The following is a 26061-nucleotide window of genomic DNA, read 5'->3' as shown; positions in this document are numbered from 1 at the left end:
TCTATCTTAAACCAATTATACATTTGAAACAAATTTTCTTTCAAAGAAGTGGACAAATTATCAACAAAATTTGCATCAACTAAATACATTTTTTTAAATGACCAATCCATAAATTGTAATTTTTAACCAGGTCAAAGATGTGACACCCTCTACCCCAACATACATATACAGTAATTATAAAAAATATAAAAATTTTCATCATTAAAAGTCAAATTTCCAGCCACGTAAGGGTAAAGAGTTCACATTCATAAACTTAATCCAAATAACATGCCGGTAAAATTACAAAGAAATAAAACTGAATTTTCCAAAATAATTTAATAAGAACATCTTAAACTAATCCTATCTATGTCCCGATGTCACATGTCCTATCAGAGCAAAACCCAACATAGAAGCCTAAGCTTCATCACCAACATCCTCAGCCTCACGCTGATGATCACCTGTATAATAGTCAAAGCAAAACAACACGAAAAAAGGGAGTGAGAAACATCTCACTCTAGCTCACAGTGTAGAAATGTATGTCGAATAGCTAAACACAAACAAAACAAGTATAACATAGATAAGTTAATAATAACATCACACTCATCCAAGACATAAACCATCACTTTATCATATAACATTAAAAATGCATAAGTATGGACACGGACTACATATGATCATGCATGTGGCGCCAGTAAAACATCACATGGCATATTGCCGCTAGCAATACACGAAGAGTAGTCTAGGAGTACATGTCGGGTCACACCCTCTGCGCACTCTCACTAGAAGGATATACTACCAGAGTCTCGTCGGGATAGCTAAGCCGCACAAGATACATCCCACGCACACAATGGGCGAGACTGGGACTTCCAAACCGAGCTATCCCCAAGGACTAATCCCCAAAACTTTTACACTAGGGGGCCTTCTCTGGCGGTGTATTCCATATCGTACCCTTAAAACACTTATGCAAATGATGCATGTCAATCAAGACTCTATGCATTCTCATATCACATTATCATTTCTCATTCCCATATCACATTATCATGTCTCATTATCACTTTTCACATCATCTCATCATATTCACATAGTCATCACTTTTCACATCATCTCATCATATTCACATAATCATCATTTTTCACATCATCTCATCATATTCACATAGTGTCTACAGAGCACTCAAAATCATATCAAAACTGATCTATTTTCAAAAATAAACACATATTTATACATCTCATTCAACAAGGAATACATCAGAACAATCAGAAAGCAAAACAGAAAATATTCATATTTTGCCTGTTTCTCATAGGGTTCCCACAGGAACCCACAGAGCACTCTAATTCATATCAAAACTTGTTTATTTTCAAGAATATATACATATTTACACTCAGCAAATATCAAGAAACACAACAGAAAACTCAGAAGGTAAAACAGAAAACATTTAAAATTTGCCTCTTACAATTATCAATGCATTCCCTTAGGGTTTCCCATAGGAAACCATAGAAATCTCAATTCATACGATTAATTACATATAAGAAAACAATAGGCAAAACAGATACAATTGGGAAAAACCCCTCATACATAAGCATACAAAAAATGCAACAAACACAGGATTGGGGGCCAATCCCACTACCCAGCATCCAATCCCACACCCAGAGCGAGGTTTCTCACTCCCCCCCTTACCTCGATAAGCAGGAGCCGAATCTTGTTGGTCGCCCCCTCTAGGTTCCCCTTCGTCTTCAGAGAGAAAGGAGGAAGAAGATTAGAAAATGAAAAAATGAGTTTTAGAGAGTGAAAAACGTTCTATTTATAAGCATCAGGTCGCGGCCAGAACGACCTGTTCCGAATCTAGAACGGCCCGTTCTGGACAAATAAAACATGTCTAAAAACCTCTCCAAGAACGGCCCGTTCCAAAACCAGAACGGCCCGTTCTGGGGTTTTCGGAACGGCCCGTTCCAAACTAGAACGACCTGTTCTGAGTCAAGACTTTGTCCTTTAAAAACACATCCGGAACGGCCCGTTCCCAAAGTGGAACGGCCCGTTCTGGGTTACAATTTTGCCTATGTTTGCTCGAATTGGAATGGCCCGTTCTCAAAGTGGAACGGCCCGTTCCGGGACCATGAAAATCCAGAATTTTTAAATAATAAATAAATAAATACTTATATATATATATATATCAAATTAAAATAACATATCAATACAATTTAAAACATAATTTTCTTTAAATAATAATTATAACAAAATATTATAATTAATAATATTATACAAAATAATTTTCATAAATGATTATTAATAAAAACCTTTAAAAATTCAATCAAACTCATTTAATTAATTAAAATAATTATAAGGAAATAATCTTCATAAATACAAAAATAAATAATAATTATTTGTAGTATTAGTAGAAAAATTTGGGATGTTACAAAAGATAACTCCAAAATATAGTAATTGATTGATGTTATTTATATTACCTCATTTGTCATACTTTTTCTTTATATCTAAACTCATTATGGTCAAAATAGTGATGAGGTTCATAATTAATTGCTTAAGTTCAAAATAAATGGATGAGAGTTGATGAAATGCAATATGTAAGGTGATATTCATCCATTTTTTTTCCTTGGATTCACCTTTAGGAACTATTTTGAAATGTTCCCAAACTATATAAGTTTTTTGTGAACCACTTGCATTTGATTTTCTCTTTTTTTATTAATTGAGAAAGAAACATTAGGGTCAGTTCCTACAACTTTAGTTGTAGCTGCTAGTTCAGTCATGGTGGAATTTACAACCTTTTCAAATTAATTAGACCGCTCCATTACTATTATAATGAAGAAATCGTAGGTAATCTTTAAGTGTTTATAATATTTTAACAAATTTTAATTTATTATTTAATAACAGTTATATATTTTAATTCATCATTTAAAGTTTCATAGAAAATCAGCAAAAAAAATGCAAAAAATATAGAGATAAACTAATGTAAATAATTACAAGATATTTACTTTTAACTAACTAAATGAAACATATTTATAACTAAATAAGTGGAATACAAATAGCTAGTATAAGAATTTGCAAAACAAAAAACAAATCAATAATAAAAAAATAATCATAAGAGGTTAAACAATAAGAACCCAAATCCTTTGAAATTTAAGGTTTTTGCCTTCATTTTTTATATATATTTTTCTTCCTTTTATTCTTTCTTCCACCTCTCCTGCATTCATCCAAAGTACACATCTAGTGCAAATTTGCAAACAAAAAAAATTATTTTATATATAGAAATTAGGACTCAAAACTCATAAATCCTATTATGGGCAACATTGTAATCATTCTTAAAAGATGTAAAAAAGAAAAAGAAAAAACAAACATACAGAAGGGGTTCACCACTAAAATACTCACTAATAAGACAAAGTCAAAAAATATTAGTGTTTATATGTTATTCTCGAAAAGAACCTCAAGACAGAGACATATATTAGGCAAGTTATCTCAACATTAGTGGGTAGTTAACCACTAATTTCTTTGTCAAAGTCCAAAATCACATACTATATATTTCTAATAAAAAAATATTGTCTTTGTAAGTCTTTATAATGCGCTTACGACAGAGAAACAACCACATGCAAACTTCAAAAAGACAATAATAGATATGAAGGCTCATATAATTAGATGTATGTTTACAAAATAAGATGATTTCACCTTATCATGTTTTCACCTCCGACCTCGAGGTCGACCCAAACAATCGCAACGTTGACCTTGTGCTCGAACTAAAAAGTCATAGCCTCCAACACCTTTTGCTCAAATCAATCAATCACAACATTGAACTTCAGCCTTGGAGAAGTGGAGTTTTGTGTTAGGAACCAAATCTCTTGTCGCTACAGTTATGAAATAGAAGGAGATGAGGTTTTGGATTTGGGAACATAATCTCCCATTGTGCTAGGTTTATGCAGTGGAAGGAGACAGGTTGACTTTATTTAGGAACTTGGTCTTTGTGCTAAGGTTTCGAGAAAGGGAAGGAGAATAGTGTGTTTGAAAACTTAAAACTCTGCAATGCTAGGTACAAACTAAGTAACAATTCCTTTTATATGTAGGGTTTTTAATAATTAAGTGTCGGTCGTGTTTGGGTATCAACGGTTAAAGAAATTTAACATCCAACTAAGTCCATTTGTCATACATTTTTGGTTGCGAGTAACTTCAAATTCTGACAAGGCGGAATTTTTTAATCAGACTTAAGAGACACACTATTCTTAATGAGAGAGGACAATTTTAGAGTTTGATTCACATATGATGATTTTATAACCACTAAACCAAGTTAAGATCATAGCATAAAAAATTACCAAAGTTCTTCATAAAATACTGGGAGAGTTTATAAAACCTAAAAAGACCAAAGTAGTAATTTAAATATGTGTATAAAAAAATATTATTAATAAAAATACTTTAAAATATATTTTGTATTTTTTCTTGTAAATAATATGTTTATACTTTCTATCATAAAAAGTGAATAACAATAATTTAAAAATTTTACACACAAGACCACACAAATACAATACAAGTTATTTAAAAAATATTTTTTAATAAAATTATTTTCCTCAATATCTCATTATATATATATATTAAATATAATAATTTAATCAAGAACTGAAACCAACTCAATTAAACTTGCCATTATGCATGAATGTTGTAAACCCGTTTCTTACATGTGTTTAATTTTCGTAAATTAAAAAAAAAAAGACTCCTCTTTATAATTTATATAATCTGCTCAATCCTTACACAGAAACATGTAATTTATTTATCTTTAATTTTTTTAATGAGCAAATTGGAACCGGGCCCAATTTTTTTTTTTCCAGGGCCCATATCTACGAACCCAAAGGACGACGAACTGAAACTTGAGGAGGAAGAAGACCTTCTTCTTGTGTCTGATCGAAGAAACCAGCAATGGATTCGTGTTCGTGATTTGAGCCACGCCACGCTTACTTTGATTTCAATCATCACACTCTTCGCCTCTCACTTTTCTCCCTAAGGGTTCCCCACAATGATGTCCCCGAACCGCGTCTCAGAGGATCGGGGCTCCCCACCTCATAATTTCAGGTAAATTTTCCACCTTTTCCAAAAATACAGTGATAATCGATTCTGGGTATGGCCCATTTCTTTTGTTTTTTTTTAATATCTTTGAACGGTTAATTTCTGAGGCTATCTGTTCGCTGTTCAATTGGGACTGTGGTTAGGTGCATTGAGTTGTGGCAATGCTTTTGGTGTTTCCTAATGTTTTAGTTGTTTTAGGAACTGGGTCTCATATTTTGGATAGTTTTTGCAAGCAATGTTTACTCTGTTTTGAAGTGTTTATTTGTGTGGAGGGAAACTTTGAAGTTAATGTGAGTGCAAATGCAATGCTCTTAAAGGTTGCTATTTAATCTATAGCTTGTTAAGTGTGTGTTGGTTAAGCTTATTTTGAAGAAATTATCGGTTTATTTTCAGTAGCTTTCTAGGATAATTAATCTATAGCTTGTTAAGTGTGTGTTGGTACAGCTTATTTTGAAGAAATAATAGTTTATATTCATTAGCTTTCTAGGAGAACATTTTGAAAACAATCTCTTACTAAGCATGCATTGAGACTCTGTTTGGAAAAACTTAATAAGTATTTATAGGAGAAGAAAATAAGAAGGTAAAATGAATTGAACTTTTTCTCATGAGTTAAAATTAGTTTATACATAAACTAATAAGCTAATTTATTGAAGCGCTCTGATTTGGCTTCTCCAAAAGCTGATTTAAACTTATGGAAGAGGCTTAATTCATTTTACCTTCTTATTTTTTTTCTATAAGTTATTATTGAAAAGCTTATCCAAATAGAGCCTAGATAGTATTTTAAATTTAATCCATTGTCACGTGATAAAAGAACCAATATATAACTTGTTTTTGTGTTTACCTTTTTGTTTAAGCTTTTGAGATAGTTATGATATGGTGTTGGAGCCTTTAGGATCAAGTGGTCTAGTGTTTGATCCTTGTTGTCTCTATTCTTCTAATAAAAATTTGAATTTCAGCACAATCCTTAAGGTTTCCTGTGGGCATTATTCAAGCTTTGAGCACTACTGCACAAGAGCACAAAGGGCTCTTGCATGAGTGGTCATGATAGAGACCATTCACGTATCTACCATACAACTCAAATTTTTGGGATAGTTGGTTCATGATAGCATGTATGTGGTTATCATATATTGCTGTTCCCATGTTGTGGCATTCTGCTTTTTATACCTAAGAATTTCTCAGTTACATCATACTATATTGTAATGATTAGTGATTGCTTCCTCTATTAGATATTTATATAAAGGGTTGTGTATTCAAAGTTTTAACTTCATTCATCCTTATTGTGCTGATTTTATGTTTCAATTTGTAGACACACACCCTTGCAGATAATTCATATTGTTGCAAATTTCATGAGAATATGGTCAATATATTCCATGTACCGCTACTTCTTGCAGACCGGTGCTTCTGTTGTTCTTTTCCTGTTTGCCTGCCTGGCCCCAGCATCCGTCCTATTTTTGATTTTGCAAAAGCCTTGGAAGGGCAGACCTCTTTCAAATACGCAGGTGAATTTAATTTCTACTTTCTGCAGAGAGTACTAAGAAGAAAGCAATAACTTTGATGTAAATGTTATCATGAATAGACATTCCTTAGTAGTACCATAAATGTTATCAATAATACACATTCCTTAATAGTACCATTTGTCTTTTCAGGTTGTCCCTTCTATAATAAATGGTGGTATAACAGCACTGTATCTGGTCTTGTGGGGAAAGGGACTGAAATCATGTGGACCAGTTAGGTTGGTTTTTATATTGTCACAGAAATTTTCAGTTGATAGCTTTGATGTGTCAAGTTCCCAGTCTTAATTATATTATAGTTTTTAGTTATGTGGCATCATTGCTGATGCTCAGTTGCATAAATCCCCAATTTCCAATTTGTAGTAGTCCTTGAATCATCGATGTGCCATCCTACCTTTACTATTTCTTGATCATGTTTGTATTAATGTGTTGAATGGTGCTTTGATTTTAATGAGAACTTTATTTTCATTGCTATATGAACTCAATGCAGTGATTGTTTTTCTTATTAATTTAGAGCAATATTGGCCGAGTATTCTGGTGCTGTCCTTGGAGTACTGTCTGCAGTATTATATGGTAGAAGAAGCCATATGTGGAAAAAGGTAACCCTTTTCAGATACTCACATTGTTAGGTATACTATACAAGTTACACCATGAAACCATGTGCTCAAATCAATTTAAATACCTATTCTACGAGAAATAACATTTTTGCAATATTTCTCCTTTTGTATTTATCTTTATTGATAAGTCTCTACTCTCTTCTGAAGTTGTAACTATTTCCTGCATAGTTTTACCTTGTCCAATCAAGATCAAATTTTCTTTCCCCTTTTCTTAAGCCCATTCTTTACTCTGTATCTGGTCGTAGCTGTTTTGGAGAATTGCCTAACCTCCACTAGTTGTACTTTCTGTCTTTGTCTCTAATAGAAAACAACATTACTTTGTATTAAAAAAACTATATAAAGTTGTTAAGCCTTCTTTGATAAAATAAAAAATTAAGTCTAAGTTATCAATCTTGGATAGCAATGTGTAGTGACCAACTTTGTAAATGCTATAGAATAATAGCAAAAAGCAAGATGACTGCTATTTTAAATATTATTACACAACTAAATAGTTTATACTGCAGGTTCGTAAAATAAAACCAAATTTAAATAAATTCATGATAAAAATACAGTTGAAACACACAATCACTGTCAATCTTGGAGCAATAAGAACATAGTAATGAGGTAAAAAAATATAATCTGTTGGTGAAATTAATAGGAAAAGAACATAACATATTAGATAAAAGTTAGTAGAATGTGAATTGGGATGTTTAAATGAAGAAGAAAGAACAGAACACGAGAAAAAAAAATAGAGGTCAAAACAGGGGTAACATTTTGTGGAATAGTCTAAGAAGGGGGGTTTCAGCTACTATTATGTTTCTCAAGCAAAAAATGCATTAGAAAATGGGGGAAGAAATCACAATTATACTCCAAATAAAAGCGGTAAAAAGCATTTTTTGATGTCTTATTCATGGTACTGCAGCTATAGCATGTGAGATGCTGCTAGTGACTGCACCGCTGTTTGAATTAACTAATAACTACTAGTGAAAACCATTCCACTATTTGAATTGAATCCCATAGCAGCCTAGGTTTCTATGCTCCATTAATCCACTATATTAACAAAGAACTACTATGGTTTAAGCCCAGGTTGCGCTATGATGTATGAAATAATGTAATTTGCATTGTTGGTTGTGATTGATGTGTTTGAAAGATAAGTTTAGGAACTTTTCTAATCTAATGGATACTTTCTTATCTTGAATCAGATAGGTGGCCTAATTGCCATGTTGGCATCCTTATACTTGTTATCAGAAGGATGGGCTACAGCAACATATTCTCCATTCTATATCCTCACTCAGACCGTGTTGTTTTCTTTCCTAAATTGACCAAGTTTACTGCTAAAATATCTTTTGCTCAATGTATTATTTTTCTTGTTTGTCAATTTTTTCTTACTTATTATCTTTTCCATAATTTTTGTAAACTTAACTGGAATTTACCATGGGAAGATAGAGATGATTCTGAGGCTCAGATTCAGACTGAACCAGGTTTGGGCTTGAAGCAAATGTTAGTCCCTATAATTGCTGGTATTCTATCTGCACTCAGGAGAGTGATTGCAAGACGTGTTTCAATCAAGGTGGTAACCTTTATGTAATTTGCACTTCTTACTTTCTCTTTGGTGAGACTTTCTGTATATCTGTAACCCGGAACATTTTATGCTTTCAGAATCAACTTAAAAGGCGGCTCCATGCTTTAACTATTGCTTCTGCGACATGTTTTATGTTTCCCATTGCCATGTGGGACATGATCATAGTGAGTTCTATGTCATTTTCACTTTTAGATCTAAATTAGATAGGGTTATGTCTTGGTGGAATTCTTCTTATATTGTTTTGTGGTTTTGGCTTGATTGACATTTGACAATTTTCATAACCCTCTTATCCCCCTTCTTTTGGGTCCTTCAGGGATCACCATCTGAATCTGATAGCAATCAGAAGTTGCCGTTCTCTGCTTGGGCTTTCTTGAGCACTATTCTGTTTGGAAATATTGTGATATTCTATGCTGACAGTATTGCGGAGGAGAGGTATGCCATGAATGACGATAGTCTTGCCATAAGTAAAGGCTAAGTGAGTAAATAGGAAGGTGTTTATGCCTTTTGAAATTAGGTTTCGTATGCTCTTTTGGTTTTTGTACAAGGTTTTATAAAATAACTATTAACTAATGGCATTCCAGCAGTAAGATTCTAATGATTCTCATTGGAAAGTATTATTCAATTTTCAGTATTATGAAATTATTATCCCTTGTCTAGAAATTAATTATTTGACTTCTATCCGACTTCATCTAATGTATTTGAAAGAAATTGGGTAAAAATTAGGTCAAATTTAATTATTTAAATCCAAATTGATCAGGTAACTTCTGTTTGGTTTAAGATATATAATGCATGGGATTTGGAACTATTTGTTGTTGTGTAGCAGTTTAAAATTCATACTTTTCTTTTTGCAGATTGCACATGGTTTTCTCCTCACCAAGGCATTTAGCAGCAGCTGGTGCGTGCATCATCACAATGGAGATTGTGTACAAGATGGATTTTTCTCTCACAGGATTCATGATTTGCTGTTTAATATTAGGTTTTGGTATGTTTAGCAGTTAGTTTTGAATATTAATATTCTATTTACATTTTATTTTTCATGGATTGTTTGTAGAACTGAACTAGTAGCTGATAATTCTTTGTCATGCCTTTTTGAAGTTTTTTCACTAGGTTTGCAATTTAATTTGCAGGGAAATATGTTAAAAACAACTACTTAATTACAGTAACTAGTTATTAAATACTAATATACTATGTTTTACTTTATAGTTTTTGGTTTCTAGTTCTCTCACTTTTAGTAAAATTATTTGATGATGCAAAATGCTCATAAGTCACATATGGCATAGCTGTGTTTTTAGCACACTTTTTGATGTTCTGTCTATGACTGTTTCAAGGGTGTTTCAATCTCTAACTTGGTGATAAGCCCTGCTGCATTCTTTGTTTTTATCTTTCTATTTTCTCCTATTGTTCTTTCCTAGTTTTAGTCTTTTAGAGGAAACATTATCCATTCCCTCATTGTACTTATTCTATCTTTCTCTTCTCTTTAATAAAATATTTAATAAAATATTTTTCTATTAAGAAACATAATGACAAAATTAATAAATGTTAGCTTTCTCAAGGTGTTTTTCTTACAAAGTTCATTCAAAAATAAAAGAGTGAAGTCATATAAAAGCAACGTTTAAGGGTTTGTTTGATTTCTATGTTCAAAAACTGGTTTTAGTTAAAAAAAACAACAAAGAAAATAATCACCCATATCCAGCTTCTGCCTCACCACATGCATTACCGTTCCTGATATTCTTGAGCCAGGACTACAAAACAGAAAATGAGAATGAGAAAACATCTCCTAGCTTTTGGAAACAATTTTCAAAACTTAATAGATTTTGGACAAGAAATAGATTGCTGAATAGCATGGAATTATTTTAGAAAACAGTTTTTGAAAATTGAAACCAAAATGTAAAAAGGAAATCAAACATACCCAAACTTTTTTTTAATGATACTTGGCTTCTCAGAGTCTATATACATTGGTTTCATTCCCTGGATTTTTTTAAATGACATTCATTTTCTTGAAAAAGGTTAAATGTGTTTTTAAACTCTGTTTATTGGACTTCACTGTTTTTTATTGCCTTTTCATAATATTAATAACTTGATTTTTAAGGAGTCTCAAAAATTTAAAATCACTACTGGTCAACTACATTTTCCTATCTTCTAGAATCGAGTACATATTTTCAGAGTGAGCAATGATACTTAATCAATGCTTTCTTGTTTCTGTTTTTCTTTTAGTAATTAATCTTAAATGCTCAATGTAATGGAATTGTGTAGGAATACATGAAGCAACTTCATTGGAGCGCAATAGAAAAGATTCTATCCGAAATTCAGATTTATCAAATGGAGAATTTGATAATCAAATCCAGATGTCACCACTACCTACTTGAAGTATGTGTATTTTATTCCTTAGACTTACTATAAAATGTGAATTTATTGCCAATTTTTTATTTGGTTCTTTTGTGTAAGTGGGTATCTATGCATTCTGTTCAGTTCAATTGACACTTAGCATAGCAATTTTTAGGATGAGTATCATTATTTGTACCACTGATTTAAATATATATGTGGTGAGGCTGATTTCCAGTTTGTGCAATGTTTGTTTAATATTTTGTAAGCAATAGACATATAAACATCTAAAAAAAATTAGGATGGGATTTGGCACCTTTGCTTGATGTTTTCCCTTTTATTTGGAAGGATGGAGGATCCTTTAATCTTCAATTTCCCTGAAAATTTCTTCTCTCCGTCTTAATTCATTTATCAAGAAAAATGTAATTACAGCTGAAAAAGTGAAAAACCCTATTTTTTTTTTTTAATTAGTCAAATAGTATTGTTATATTTTAACTTACTGATCTCAGCTGTTGTCTATACTTCATCATCTATTGCAATTTCACAGGATATTACTTTCTTCCATGCTTAGTAATTTTTCATTGTCAATAGTATAGTTAATGAGGAGATAGTTTGAAAGATTTAGGGTTTCTCTTAAACTGCTAAATAATGTGTGAAATGAAGATAATAGTTAATCACATACTTAATTGCTGATTGGTTTGCTTCTCTTCAGTCTGTTTGAAATGAGATAAAGCTTTTCTTGAATTGAAATCTGCTATTTATTGCTAATCAATTGCCATGTTGAGTTCTTGAAGGAACATATAGCTACGAATGCTGTTTGAAATGAATTCTTCCATCATATACAAACTGAACATATTTCCTAATTTGTAAAAAAATTGTGATAAACTATCTGCAAGAAAATGAAAATTAGGGAACATTGGATAAACCAAACATATCCTTATAATGATATTTGTTGGGAACTTGGGATTACAAATATATTTTTATTTATTTTAATTTTTTTAATACAAGGTCATGGAAAGAGATTAAGTTTGTTCCCTTGTACACCTAACCCATTCAACATTATCTTTCTGCCTCTAGTATTATTGTAGGGAAAGCTGGTGCAATCACTTGATTTCCAGTACCCTTATTAAACATTTGGGTTAAACTCAATTACAAACACTAATGACTTAATTAACTTTAATGTTATCAATGGTCATGGTAGGGTGTTAGTGCAACCTATATATTGTGAGAATTGGAAAACAAGTCGTGTAGTTTTGGTGATAGAAGTTGGAAGTATAGAAATTGAAAACTTGATTGGGTTAATAAATAATCAGCTTATGTAAGTTTTTAGCACCTATAAAATATGCATTTTTTTGTTGTGGTCCTTTGATTATTTTTTCTTCTTGTGTCAATATATATATATATATATTTTCATTTTAGTCCCTCCTCTTATTGTTTGTCTTTATAAAATTGTAAAAAAATTTTATATAATTTATGTAATAAGGTTTTTTTTGTTTTAATCTTAGTTATTTAAGAAACATAAGGTTTGTTTTCCAATTTCTGCTAGAGTCATTACTCAACTGGGGAACACCTGACTTCAACGACTAAAATGAACAAAAATAAATAAATAATACTAGGGACTCTAACATAAATAAAAATAAAAATTAAGAGGACTAAATAAAAAATATAAAAAAAAAACAACTCTTTGAATTTGGGTTTAGCCTAATTCAACTTCAAAAATCAGCTTGTGAAATAAGAATTGCCTCCCATTTATATATATTACACTAGTCTTATCATTAGTCGATGTGAGATATAAATTTTTTTAATACACTTTCTCATGTCTAGTACTATTAGATTAGATGTGTGAATAATATGATAGACTTTGCTACCATATTAGAATATGAGTTAGAGTCTAATCCTACTCCACAACACATACTTGTGAGGCGAGAGTTGTCCCTCATTTATACACACTATTTTAGCCTTATCATTAGTTGATGTAGCCATGTAGGACTTGGGTTTTTTTTTCAATAATAGTTATGTATTATTTGGACCAAAAAGTTATGTAAACCAAAATAATTTCAATTTGACCGATTGCTATGCACCTTTTCCTCGAGATGTGGAGTTGGTTGATATGGATAATCTTAATAACATTGGTTGTGTTTATCTGAATGAGTCTTAAGTTAGTTTGTGTTCAGACTTCAGTGTGGCTACACAAAGTTATGATGGACTCTGTTGACCCATAATTTCATTTTGTGCACTAGTTGCAGACAGGCTGTATCCGCTGTGAAGATGTGTTATCCACCACTTTTGTGAAGCTCCAGCATCTACTTTGCTATACACCAAATTCTTCGTGATTGATCTGATCTGATCTTTGGGGGGTTGAGAAGCACTTTTAACCTATCAAGTTCATTATTTTGCTTCCTACAGGATCATTACTGGTATTGTAGTTTATTGTGTAGTTTAGGAGTAATTCTCTATCATGAAAAAAAGAAGCAGCATTATTCGTGGTCGTGGTAGAAGTTATTTGAATCTTGTTGTTATAATTGAATCACCTACATGAGCTAACTACACATTGTAATGAAATTATTGAATATGCCAAACTGTTGGTTATTCTTTGTATATTATTTTCCCCTTTCTCTTTCTCTGTTTTTCTTCTTTGTTCCTCTCTTTTTTGTTTCCATTATTGTCTGGCTGGGGTGAAACTTGAAAGCAGAAAGAAAAGAAAGGAAAAGAAAGAAAGGAATTGGAAATAATGAATTTTCCATTGTTTGGTTTGCAGGAAAGAAAACTTTTGTGGGTCTCACATAAAATTTTGTGGGAGAAAGTGTAAATTGACAAACATGTCCTTAAATTAATTTATATTACTAATTTTTGTTTTATTTTGTTATAAGTGATAAAATATTTTTTTAAAATTTTTATTTGATCTATTGTTTTTACTCTTTTTTTTTTGTGTGTGTATAATTAAAGTATATTTTATGCCTTTTAATTTTCTTTTCACTTTGTTTTTGTTTTAAGGTATTAATGTCATTTTACAAATATATCTTTTTGTTTTTCCCCATTTTCTATTCAATCAAACAAGAAAAGAGAATGTTTATACTTGTTGGAGATTCTACCTTGATTAGAAATAAGGTTATAATAGCATATATAAGTAGAAAAAAATTTCATCTTACAAATTGGTTTCATAAAGTTGAGTTAGTCTCTAATTTATTTTTTTTAAAAATATAAAATTTTTTTTCGCTTTCTCTTCTCTATTAAACAACTATAAATTTACCTCATTTTCTTTCTTTTTAGTTTCTTTCCTTCTGCCTTCTCTCTTTCCACTTTCTTTTGTAAATCAAAATAGTGTAAAGTATAGTTAATGATCTGGATGTACATTAATGTTTATAAGAGGTGGACCAGGCTGGGATTATAACTAGTACGTTCTAATTGTTAAACTAAATGAACAGTATAAAGTGACTCCATGTGCACAACGCATTTATCTCCATTTAGTGGGTTTTCTTTTTTCTTGCATTTTCAACCTGATGGTACTTTTCTCCTTCATTTCAAACTACCAAAAGATATGAGAAAAGAAAATGACATTTTTCAAAAATATTTTTGCTTATTTATATAACAAAATTTAGTGAGATTTTGTCGTATTTCAAGGTAAGAATACTGGTGAAAGATTAGACAAAGGCTAACACAACTCTGCTAGTTGAGATAGCCTTAATTATCATATTTTCATCTCTTTATTTCAAACAAAAACACTGCTTGTGTCCACCAAAATAAAAAAAAGAATGCTTCAACTTGGTAGTAACCTTGTTCCTATTTCAAATACACAATATCATGAACTAATGTGCTTCAATAGCAAGTCTAAGAGTTTATTTGAATATATGGTTAGAAACGTTTTTGAAAGTTTTTTTTTTATAAAATAATATATATATTTTTTTATTTTCAATAGAAATTTTTTTAAAAGCACTTTCTGTTCGTATCCAAATAGTTTCTAAAAATTTTAGAAAAACGTAGATTATTTGTGATGATTACATAGTTGCGAAGTAATTTGTAAGTTGTCACATAAATAACGTCCTTGAGGATTATGGTGATGCAACTTGACAAAACATATCTAATTGCCAAGAAGGTTGGAAGAAAATCCAAAGTTTGCTGTCACTTAAGGAAAAATGTAATGTCGAGATAATTGATCCACTTGAGATGGAACAAAATACTATTAATAATAAAATATTTTGATTAAGGGGAAAACATATGAAATGACAATTACATGTATTTCTGAAATTATTAAACTAAATAAAATTCTTTTTTGCTTCTTTGGATTGCAAGCTGGTGCCTGCCCTCTATAAGCTATGCTTGTTTTTTCTGGCACTTTTAGTCATTGCTTTGGTGAAAACATGAGTAAGAACTCCAATAGGGCAAAAGAACAAGCACATAGAAACTGAATGCCTAGTCTCAATCTGATTCTCTTGTCCATCTAGAAAAACATGCCTGCATTTATGGACACAAACATGTTATTGGAAGAATAACTAAAAAATGAGAAAACAACATGAAAACAATTAGGAGGAACATTATGGAATGAATAATGTGGGAAGAAAAGAAAAGGGCAAAATAATTTGTAGTGTACACATATATGATGAAATTTGATTATAACTTACAAAATTTTTGAAAATAGTATAAGTACTCGATAATAACGTGAAATACGTATAAATATGTTATCATGTCACGTGTTATCTCAAAGTACTTATTGACATGATATATCTCTAGATAAATGTTTTATCATTATTATATGACGATAAAAACCATTTTAAGATATTAAAAAGAGAATCAAAACTAATATTTTTTTTAAGAACTAAAACCAAATTTAATTATATTGGCAAGAATTTAAAATATATTGAAGTTAAAAAGAAAATAAAGGTTGCATGACCTTGCAGCAAAGAGATCAATGACCAAAAGGTGAATCCAGGCAGAGGCTAAAGTCATCTCACTGGAGAACATTTTCCCTATGCTAGTCAGCTGTACCAAGTATAAAAAGAAAATAGCACAGTAATAAATAACTGTTTTGGAAATGGAGATGGAACTTTATTGATGAATACACACCTCTGGTAGCAAGTATTTACTTGCAAAAATCAGTGCAACTGTCTCAGGGGTCCAAGAAAGGTACAATAAATATGCATATAGAACGCCAAGCACTACATATGGTACACTACTTTCCATGGACTTTTTAGTCTGCAGTTTTGAATTTCAGGAAAATGAATTAGGCACATCACATGATTACATAAATCAAAACCTATGAGCAGGAAGAATATCGCAAGATTCAGAACTCACCAAACAAATAATTTGGTACTGTAGAACAAATTTATACAGAGGAAAAATTTTACATGAATATCAACATATAACAAATATTTTTAGACTTTAATGATCATGCAAAGATACTATAAAATAGTTTTACACCATCAACCAATCAGATATAATTGTTGGTATGACTTTTTACTTATTTATTATAAAAATCAACAACTTATTATAAATGTTAATCTGTAATTGCATGATAATGTAAAACTATTTTACATGGTCACAGTCGATGCATCCCCTGGTTACTCATATTTTTATGCATATTATATATATTTGGGAACAAGAGGGTATTGAAATGTTGTGAAGAACTGACATATTGAAGATGTTTTTCAAATATATAAAGAAACATACTAGCTCAGAATTTGGAGCTAGAACCATGAGTGTGTAAAATGGGAGCACCGCTGTTGTTCCCAATGTAAAGGCACTGCTAGCAAGTTGGGATCCTGTTAACCCTACAACATGAAGGTAGGAAAATGAATATAGGAAACTTATATAGTCACTACCAGCTGTACTAAAACAAGGAATGTTCAATGAGACCAAAATAGTTAATGATAATTGAATGGCACTGTTTGCCATATAGGATAATAGACACATTCATTTACATTATATTTTTCATCAAAATAGATAAAATTGAACCATAAAACGAACTTTTGTACTCTCAACCAGAATGATTTTAGGAAATTTAGACTCTTAAATCAATTCCCTTGTGCTTGATGAGAGGATAATGAAAACAAGACAACAAAGAAGATTTTCATCTTTGCAGAATCAACATGATGCAGATATATCTGGTGTTTCATTCACCCTCTTCCTATATGTACTGTATTTAATGTAAAAGCTCAATTACCACACGATTGTCATTGCTTTGAGTCTGCATACAGAAGCACCTTCAATAACAGTTTTAGGTTAAGGAGATCCTACCATAAGAGGCAAGCTAACTGTTTAAATGCATCCTATCATATATCACTTCCTTTATTCAGTAACTTCTTCAAGTTATAGAGTTCAATTTACTGGTAAGATAGAACCAACAATTTTTGCATAAGAATCCAAGTATCCAAATATCTAATACTAATCTCTGAAATTTCTCACAAGCAATTGTTTATTTGGTTTAATTGCCTTTAAATCCTTATAATTTAAAACATTCAATTTTAGTTTCTATATATACTATTTTTGTTTCCTTTTATTTTCTATAGATTTATAAATTTTACATTTCAATCCCTATAACAATAAACTTCAAGGATTAAAGAACAACAAATAGTATGTAAAGGGACTAAAATGAAACATTTTCATTATATAGACTAAAAAATAAAATTTATGAAACTACAAAGATTAAAAGAATAATTAAACCTTTTTTTTTGCCTTCTATATTGCTCTGTCAATTAAACAATGAAGTAACAATCAATTGCACCAATGGTATTATATTGATAGAAATTCATAATCCAAGGATTTCATAATGTTAAATGTCAGTTGACACTAAAACGGACTTGTTTTTTTTGTACATGAAAGTGACTTCAAAGTATAGAGACCTACAACAGAACCTCCAGATTCTACTGTAGCAAACTAGACTAGATGTCATGTAATAAATTTTTTTTTGCAAAACCAAGATGCTAAAAACATAACCTTATTATTTTGCTTAAATTAATTTGGACCAGCACTTGACATACGAATCTTGGTACGGTAAAAATGACTTTCAAAATTAGCAAATTGGAAACAAAAAGGGTTACATGAAGCATATACACGATTGGCTTTTCGAAAAGGAACCAATCTCATGGGTTTTGGTTTCACATCAACTCTTGATCCTCCAATGAAACTCCAGTCTCTGATAAAGTTGACTCTACTTCTCTGATTAAGTTGACTCTGGTTGCAATGTCCAAGCTCAGCACCATTGCTTCTGATAGGGAAAGGAAACTTTTGCCCCTTAACTGTACCACAAGGTTTTATAGTCTGCCCCAAGTGATCAATCTATAACAAATACAACTTCAATTGTGAGCAAACCAATCGAACTCACAAATACACATGTAACATGTTATATATCCATCATAATAAATAAACTACATAAACCATCTAATTGGTTTAAAATAACAAGTTGCTGTTTAAGGTTCGAATCTTGACCTTAAATATGGAATAGACTCCATTATGAGGTGAATATTCACCTTGTAAGAAGAGATTAGTCCCAGCTTACGATAATAGATATTTTGTATCAATATTAAGGATACCCAAAAAAAATAACCAGGTTGTGCTGATGATTATTGAATAACATATCAAACCAGTTCAATATGCTAGGACCACATGAACAAACCCATCTTTGCTATCTCTGACCAAATACAAAGTTTCATAGCAAGCAATGGAGAAAAAATCTTAGTTTTATGTGTGCAAGACAATTGCATGAGTCTTTAGGTATTGTGAGACACAAAGAACTAAATTCTTGACATATATAACTCTTTTATTACCAACATGTAGATCCGTTGAATGGTAAAATCCATCTCCAATATCAAAAGATGCATAAGTGCCATTTTCATTAGTGATAATATCATCATATTCATTCAAGTTTATGACTTCCAAGATTCAAACGAAAAAAGGATATGAAAATAGAAGCAATGAGAGCATATCAGACACTGGAAACTGTACCTTCAATGCTAATGGAGAATGGCAAGAGAAAGCCATGATTGAAGCAAAACCAATTGGTGGAAAGCCAATATTACATTTAGCAACAATGACTACTTCATATATAATATATTATATCATAATGCATAGTACATAAAGGTGACAACACTTTCCACTTGATGTGAGACAAAGTAGAAGGACTAATTACTAAAAATCGAAGTCGGTTTCTTTAAACAAGTTTGAGTTTTGTGGAAGTAAAAAATGTGACTGACAGAAAAATTCCTACTAAAAGTGATTATGTTGGTTATCTGATAGGGATTAATCATCATATATTTTCACATCAATAACATAGTAAAAGAAAATAAATAAATAAAAAACTGAAGGATAGAATAACATAGTAAAAAAAAAGAAAAAAATAAAAAGCAGAAGGATAGAGAGACCCAAAAAAGAGAAGGAAAAAAGGGTTAGTGTCCACTAATTGGAAAGAATTAGAGTTGTATGGGAGACAGGTAAAGGCACATAGCACCAAAAGGTTTGCTAAATAAAAGGACAATATCAACACTCCACTTGCATCATCTTTTGTCTGTTACACACTTACACTTCTTTGTGGGTCTTATAATTCAGTTCTTTATTAGATGGTTACGTATCCTAGAGTTGACCAATGGAACAAAGTTATCTTTTAGTGGGTCTTATAATTCAGTTTACTGTTCTTTTTATTTCATTCTAAAATATGCATAATTTTAACATTTTTAAAAATTGTCTACTGTTTTAACACATTACAACACAGAAAGAAAGTTATTCATTTTCAATTTTGTTCTTCTCCCTATATCAATGCTCGGTAGCTACTTTTTTTTCTTCCTTTTTCTTAAGAACAAATAAAGTATTAATAACATATGCTTCCCAAAAAAAAGAAAAAGAGTAATTTAATTATGTAATCCTTTTGTTTCTTGAAAGTGTATTGGATTAGAATTTTAATAGATTTTAAAAGATTTTTTTATTATAAAAAAATCTTGTGGTATTCAATCAAGACTTTTTTTTTTTAATATAAAAAATTTATATGATATTCAATCAAGATAATCATAATTTTTTAATAGTTCATCAAAATCTAGTGATATTCAATTAAGACAATCAGAAATTTTTTAGGAGTCCGTCAAAATTTGGTGGTATACTATCAAAAAAAATTTAGTTGAAAAAAGTTTATTGGTATTAAAAAAATATAGATTTTAATTGATTATTTTGAATACTGAATTTTATGAGACTTTTTAGTATAATTTACATGTAATTATCAAACAATCTCACCAATACCTTTGAGATTTCGCATGATTTTTTTTCCATTCTATTTTTTTTCACTTTTTTTCATCATTCTTGCTTCTTTCTTTCATTCTTTTCTCTATCTTATTCACTCTCTCTCTCTTATCTATCTTATTTATCTCTTCTTCTTAGTCTCATATTCTTTTTCTTCTCTTATTGTCTCTCACCTTTCTTGCTTTTCTTTCTTTTTCTTTCTTTCTTCTCTATTTGTTTTCTCCTTTTTTTTATTCATCTCTCTCATTTATCTCTTTTTCTTCTCCTCCTATTTTTTTATTTATCAATTGATATATAATTCATCAATATTTTGTTTTTTTAATTATTAAATATTTAAAATAATTTTTGTATAATTAAATATTATCTATCATTAAAATTTTGTAATTATTAAAAATTAACTATTTATTTTTAATAAAATTTAATATTGAAATATAAAATGTTGAAACATATATTAAAAAGACTTTAAAAAATGAAGTTTTCAATTAATGTCATGCATCCTTTATGAATGTGATTAAGAAGATATTTAATATTTTTAAATCACACTTCATAATTTTTAAGTAAGGGTCTCTATTTCTATTTAAAACACAAACTAAACTTGTATTAGCATATAATACTATATAACTTTCTTCACAAAGAATATCGTTACGATGAATTTTCAATTGAATTAGTGAATAAATCTTCATTTTCAATGCTACTAGTTAATGAATACTATAATTTTAAACATATTGTTCAGACTCATATGCATGAAAGAGAATATGTCAATGCCTGAAGAGTTAATATAACTTTAGATATGTGAAGAAATATTAATTAGGAGAACATTAAAGTCAATTATTTATCAAAAGATAGAAATAATTATTTGTCAAAAGATAGAAAAATTGTTAGTTTTACTTTTCTTTATTATTTGTTATATTTTTTTAAATTGAATCTTGTAACATTATAAATTTATGTTTTTCTGTAAAATTTATAAAATCTTTTAAAATCTTATAATATAAATTTATCAAAATCTATTGAAATTCATTAAAATCTAAATACAAAGTTTTGATTAAAATTTAAGTTTTAAAAGCCTTTTAAAAAAATAAGTCATAATATTTCTTCAAAATCTTTTAAAATTTATTAAAATTCATAAGACCTTTTTATGCTAAAATTATCTTTTGAAACCCCAAATCCAATACACCCCCTTAATATATATTTCATACTTGTATATTAAATTAGAATGATACACATCTAATTAATATGTATTTTTCTATTAGTAAATTAAGCTTTTTATGATGAAAATTAACAAAATTGTTAATATATTTTTTAAAATGACAATAAGATACTTCCTTCATATTTATCCGTGCACCACACCGTACAAGTCCATGATGTTATGTAATTATAGTAATTTATATATTGTTTTTTTATTAGTAAAAATAGTAAAAAGGGATGAAATACCCATAACCGAATAATAAGGATGTGTAAAAAATTTAAATCGATTCATAATTAAATCAATTCATAAAAAAAAATCTGATCGATTTTGAAAAAAAAATTATGAATTGATGCATTTTATAAAACTAGTACAATTATTTGATTTATTTTGTTCGATTTAATTTAGATTTTTAAAAAAATCAATCTATATATGAGCATAAAAATAGATAATTATACCACACTGAATTGATCCAGTTGCAGAAAAATCAATCTATATTTATAAAGAATTGAATCGATCTACTTTATAAAAAATGAATCAATTAATTAATCCACTTTTATAAAATGGTTTGGTTCAGTTTGAATTTTTCAAAATCATATCTATGAACACTCCTACTGAGTAGGGAATTAATGACATGTTTAAGATCTTTAGACTAAGCACTAATATACACTTTTAATGGGTAACCAAAATCACATTAACTACTCAGTTTAACTCATTACTTTACTTGTCAAACTGATTAATATATTATTTTACGACACAAAGAAAAAAGTATTTATTTTCAATTTTACTCTTCTCCCTCTACATTTATGCTTAACAACTATTTTTCTTTTCTAAATGACAAATATTACACTTTTGGTCCTCCCACTTTTCGTTAATTTGTAATTTTATTCTTTATTTTAAACACATATTTAGTCTTCTAATTTTTAAAATTATGAAATTTTAATTTCATTGTCAATTTGACATGACAGTCAAGTTTTAACATTGTTTTATGATTTGTACTTTTAAATAGCAAGATAGGGGCGAATGGATGTTTTCTTGGAGGTAATTACCCCACATAAAATTTTTACTTTTTACTTATCAACTCCTATAAGTTAAATATGAACTTTTATCTTACGTGAGAGTATTTTTTAGGGATTTTTCTTTAACAGTAGTATAAAGTCCCGGCAGGTCGCTACACTTGTTACTAAATAACTACTACGTAGTGGAATACTAGACAACATACATCAGAATTAGAGTTTATAATACAGTCAGTATCTAATATCCTATATGCACCAATTATATACAAAATATAGTATTAAGCATAAAATAAACCTAATTGTCGATTGACATTTATACAAAACCCAACTACATAAGAGCAGCCTACAACAATCAAAACTAGTCACCTCTAGCATGTCTATCCTCCAATGCACAAGCCATCCCCTAATCTTGTCCTGCTTCTATATCAAGTATGATCATTATAGTTTAAACCACATAGAAAATACAGGATATGCTTGTGAATTTTTTTTTAACATAATAGTTGATAAAAATATCATCATATTAAATAATTCAATAGACAATAGACAACATCATCATCATAGCAACTTAACATCTCATAGCATGTTCATCACATCAACGTATATACACACACATCAACTAATGCGTTGTCACGCATGTCAACTACAAAGATCTCCTATATCTTATGGTGAACAGTTTAAGTGGTTTGACCCTACTGAATCACAACAACTAGTATAATACCAATAACAATGGCAGACACTGAGGCTAGAAATAACGACTAACACAAGGCTAGAAACAATGACTAGCATAAGCTAGATTGATTTCTTAGGTTTTGCCACTTAAATAAGGAAATATGATACTAAGTTAGGATAAAATAATTTAGATATGATCATACCACAACATTAGTCTACAACACTAAGCCACCTATGGGATTAGTCCACCGATTACCCTCTAAATACCACATCGCTCTGATATTACATTAGAGACTAAGTCCTCAATTCGATACTTTACTCAGTTGGTTGCTTTATACACATGTGCTTCAACCTTACCCACACACAGATATCACATAGAACTTAGAGGAGACAAATGAAAAATAACTTACCCATTCAAAGACCAACTTACCTATTGAAGGATTTTCAACCAAACTCTCAAAGCACCACAACATATATCCACATAATGAGATATTAAGTTTGAAAACATTTTTAACTCTTTTCTGGTTTCTATGCATTGTAGCTAAGATATGTATCTAACCCACATATCTATAGCTTATCAACTTAACAATTTCATCATCTTTCAACATTCAACTTATTAGCTTTAACAACATACATTTCATACAAAATTCAACTTTTAACTTTACAACATATTAACTTAAACAACGTAAACATTGTGCATCCTGGAAATATTGACAACTTTGATTAAACAATATCAGAAATTAACTTAAGCAACTAAAATAACTTACAACTTTGCAATATACTCAACTTACTACATGTCAACACATATAACATCTTACAATACCACTTATATAACTTATTCATCGTTCATCAATTGCAAAACAACTTTAAGAGTCATTTTTCCATCATATAATTCACGTTTGACACCACTCAATGGGCACCCAATGCCATTGAGGCAGGGATCTCCTTGTCTTACTCATACCCGACATCACACTATTCATGCCCGACATCACACTATTCACGCCCGACATGATTAAGGTAGAGAGTGCCCCTCAATCTCATGCTTAGCATGGTAACATCACACCTAACCCTAATTAGGTAGAGAGCTCTCTACTTGACTCACGCATGACGCCACACACTTTAGTGCCCAACATGAACCCAGACAAAGACGAGCCTCTCATCTAATGCCCTACGCCATTCAACTCACGCTTAACGTGATTCCAACTCGAGATGAGTCTTTTTGTCATGTTCGATGCCATCAATCTTGTGCCCAACATAAGTGAGATAGAAACCTCTCTTTTAGAACTATGCCCAATGCCTTGAAGGCACGCTCGATGTGATATCAAGTTCTACACTTGTGTAGAACCCGATTTCGCCTAATTTCCTAAAAATTAGTAAATCCCACAACAGACAACATAATAAACAACATTTATACAATATATATAACATAATTTCATCATAAAAAACAACATGCAACAATTAGAAGTCAAGAATCAACTCAAGCATGAACCTTCATGAACACCTTTGAACAACAAACCCCATGGAAACCCCTTCAACTTTATCATTCATTCACTCAACACCTTTACGTAAATCATTCTAACCATCACATCCACAGAATTCACACTTTCAATTCAAAATCACAACTTCCCTTACTTCTTGGAGAATCAATCCGCAAGAGGAGAAATAAGAAGATGACTTCGTTCTCCGACCGCTAGAGCTCTAACCTCGAAAACTCAAATCTTCACTTCCTCTAACTAGAGTCGGCTGAGAAAATGAAAGGAAAGGAAGGTTCAATTGAAAACGAAGAAAGAAATAAAGAAGAAGTAATCCTCTCTCTAGTCTCTAGAGTTCTTGAAAATTTTGAGTTATGAGCTTTTTTTTTTTTAAGTTTCCCTTTATACCTTTCCTAAGCCAACTCTACTTATCTCTGGTCCAACCTTCTAGAAATCAACTTGCTTTTGGGATCTCCTAATCTTAGAACTCTCAGTAGTAATTGTCAAATCAAACAACAAGATTATAAGATGATGTATGTTACAAGAAGGGTTTGTAGAGATTTTTATAACATCTTATCTAATTTTAGTTTTTTATTTATCATAATTATTTATTAAGTAAATATTAATATTTTAAAATAAATTATCAATAAATTTTTTTTACAATACAAATTATTTCTCATAAATTTAAAATATAATTTATATATTTAAAAATATTTATATATACTTATTTTAAATATAATTTATATATTTAAATATAATATTTTTATATAATTTATTATAAATTTTAATTATATTATATATATATAATAAACATGTTTGTAAAGGTGATCATGATTGGTAAGACAGAATTTAATACTTCTTTTTGTAAAGGTGGCTTGATCAATTTATGTTGGTATCTATATATAGCAATATAATATAAATATTGGTTAACTAAATTTTTCATAATAATCTAAACTAACACAGTCATACATGTTGCCAAAACTTAGTGATAGATTTTGATCCTCTAGTGAATTGCAACACATCAATTTTATCATTTTGTTCAATGACAAGTTGATATTAAAATAAATAAATTTTATTACATTTTAATGGTTAAATATAGAATTTCATTTGGTGTAGTTTTAACAATATAGAGAATTAGGATCCCTTAACCATAAACTATAACATATTTTTTTATTATATAAAAAATAATATCATTTAAAAAAAAATTTGTTTGATACTCAAGGTTCAAACTTCAAACTTGTCACACTTTCAAGATGATTGAATGGAATAGCTTTCATCACACCACCGTAGCTCCATCAAGAGGCATTACTACATATTGCACTTGATAAATAAAGCAAAATCATAACTTTTATAAAGATTAATTTATAGAATAAGTTTAGTCACATACTAATATCAGGAATATTTATTTCGCTAACATTCTAAGAAATTCATATCATCCATATTTGACATGTGAA

At 30.0% G+C, this 26061-nt stretch overlaps 2 protein-coding genes across 3 annotated transcripts; one reads left to right on the top strand and one right to left on the bottom strand.

Annotated features, from left to right (window-relative positions):
* Positions 1-4788: 4788 nt before the first annotated feature.
* LOC109804730 (zinc transporter) lies at positions 4789-13669 on the top strand. Of its 2 annotated transcripts, none has more exons than XM_083067967.1 (11): positions 4789-5043; positions 6344-6536; positions 6684-6769; positions 7063-7147; positions 8347-8425; positions 8578-8714; positions 8804-8890; positions 9040-9158; positions 9578-9708; positions 10980-11093; positions 13295-13669. In XM_083067967.1, the coding sequence occupies exons 1-10, from the start codon at positions 4988-4990 to the stop codon at positions 11090-11092; spliced, it is 1086 nt and encodes a 361-aa protein (XP_082924093.1). In that variant the 5' UTR covers positions 4789-4987; the 3' UTR covers position 11093; positions 13295-13669. The 2 variants fall into 2 exon arrangements, with proteins under 2 accessions (XP_082924093.1, XP_020222152.1); XM_020366563.2 differs by having other exon boundaries at positions 4792-5043; positions 13289-13669.
* Positions 13670-15189: 1520 nt separating this feature from the next.
* On the bottom strand, positions 15190-19146 carry LOC109805216 (protein ABA DEFICIENT 4, chloroplastic). Its single transcript, XM_020367231.3, has 6 exons — positions 18987-19146; positions 18083-18320; positions 16713-16813; positions 16110-16238; positions 15937-16025; positions 15190-15500 (listed from the first exon to the last, which is right to left on the bottom strand). Exons 1-6 carry the CDS (start codon positions 19020-19022, stop codon positions 15353-15355), a joined length of 741 nt encoding a protein of 246 aa, XP_020222820.2. The 5' UTR covers positions 19023-19146; the 3' UTR covers positions 15190-15352.
* Positions 19147-26061: the final 6915 nt, after the last annotated feature.

The sequence above is a fragment of the Cajanus cajan genome, chromosome 2 (genome assembly GCF_000230855.2).
Source record: "Cajanus cajan strain Asha chromosome 2, NIPB_CcT2T_4, whole genome shotgun sequence".
Classification (NCBI taxonomy): Eukaryota; Viridiplantae; Streptophyta; class Magnoliopsida; order Fabales; family Fabaceae; genus Cajanus; species Cajanus cajan.
Note: the sequence above shows the minus strand (reverse complement) of the source record. Positions and strands in the feature narration are given on the sequence as shown.

What these genes read in the sequence shown, in the direction of transcription:
- LOC109804730 (XM_083067967.1), top strand. Translation starts at nt 4,988, where the DNA reads ATGATGTCCCCGAACCGCGTCTCAGAGGATCGGGGCTCCCCACCTCAT. An exon ending in GAAGCCATATGTGGAAAAAG is followed by an intron (nt 7,148 to 8,346) that starts GTAACCCTTTTC and finishes ATCTTGAATCAG; the next exon opens with ATAGGTGGCCTAATTGCCAT. An exon ending in CTGTTTAATATTAGGTTTTG is followed by an intron (nt 9,709 to 10,979) that starts GTATGTTTAGCA and finishes GGAATTGTGTAG; the next exon opens with GAATACATGAAGCAACTTCA.
- LOC109805216 (XM_020367231.3), bottom strand. Translation starts at nt 19,022, where the DNA reads ATGGCTTTCTCTTGCCATTCTCCATTAGCATTGAAG. An exon ending in CAATCGTGTATATGCTTCAT is followed by an intron (nt 16,814 to 18,082) that starts GTAACCCTTTTT and finishes TTCATGTTGTAG; the next exon opens with GGTTAACAGGATCCCAACTT. An exon ending in ATTGATCTCTTTGCTGCAAG is followed by an intron (nt 15,501 to 15,936) that starts GTCATGCAACCT and finishes CCATAAATGCAG; the next exon opens with GCATGTTTTTCTAGATGGAC.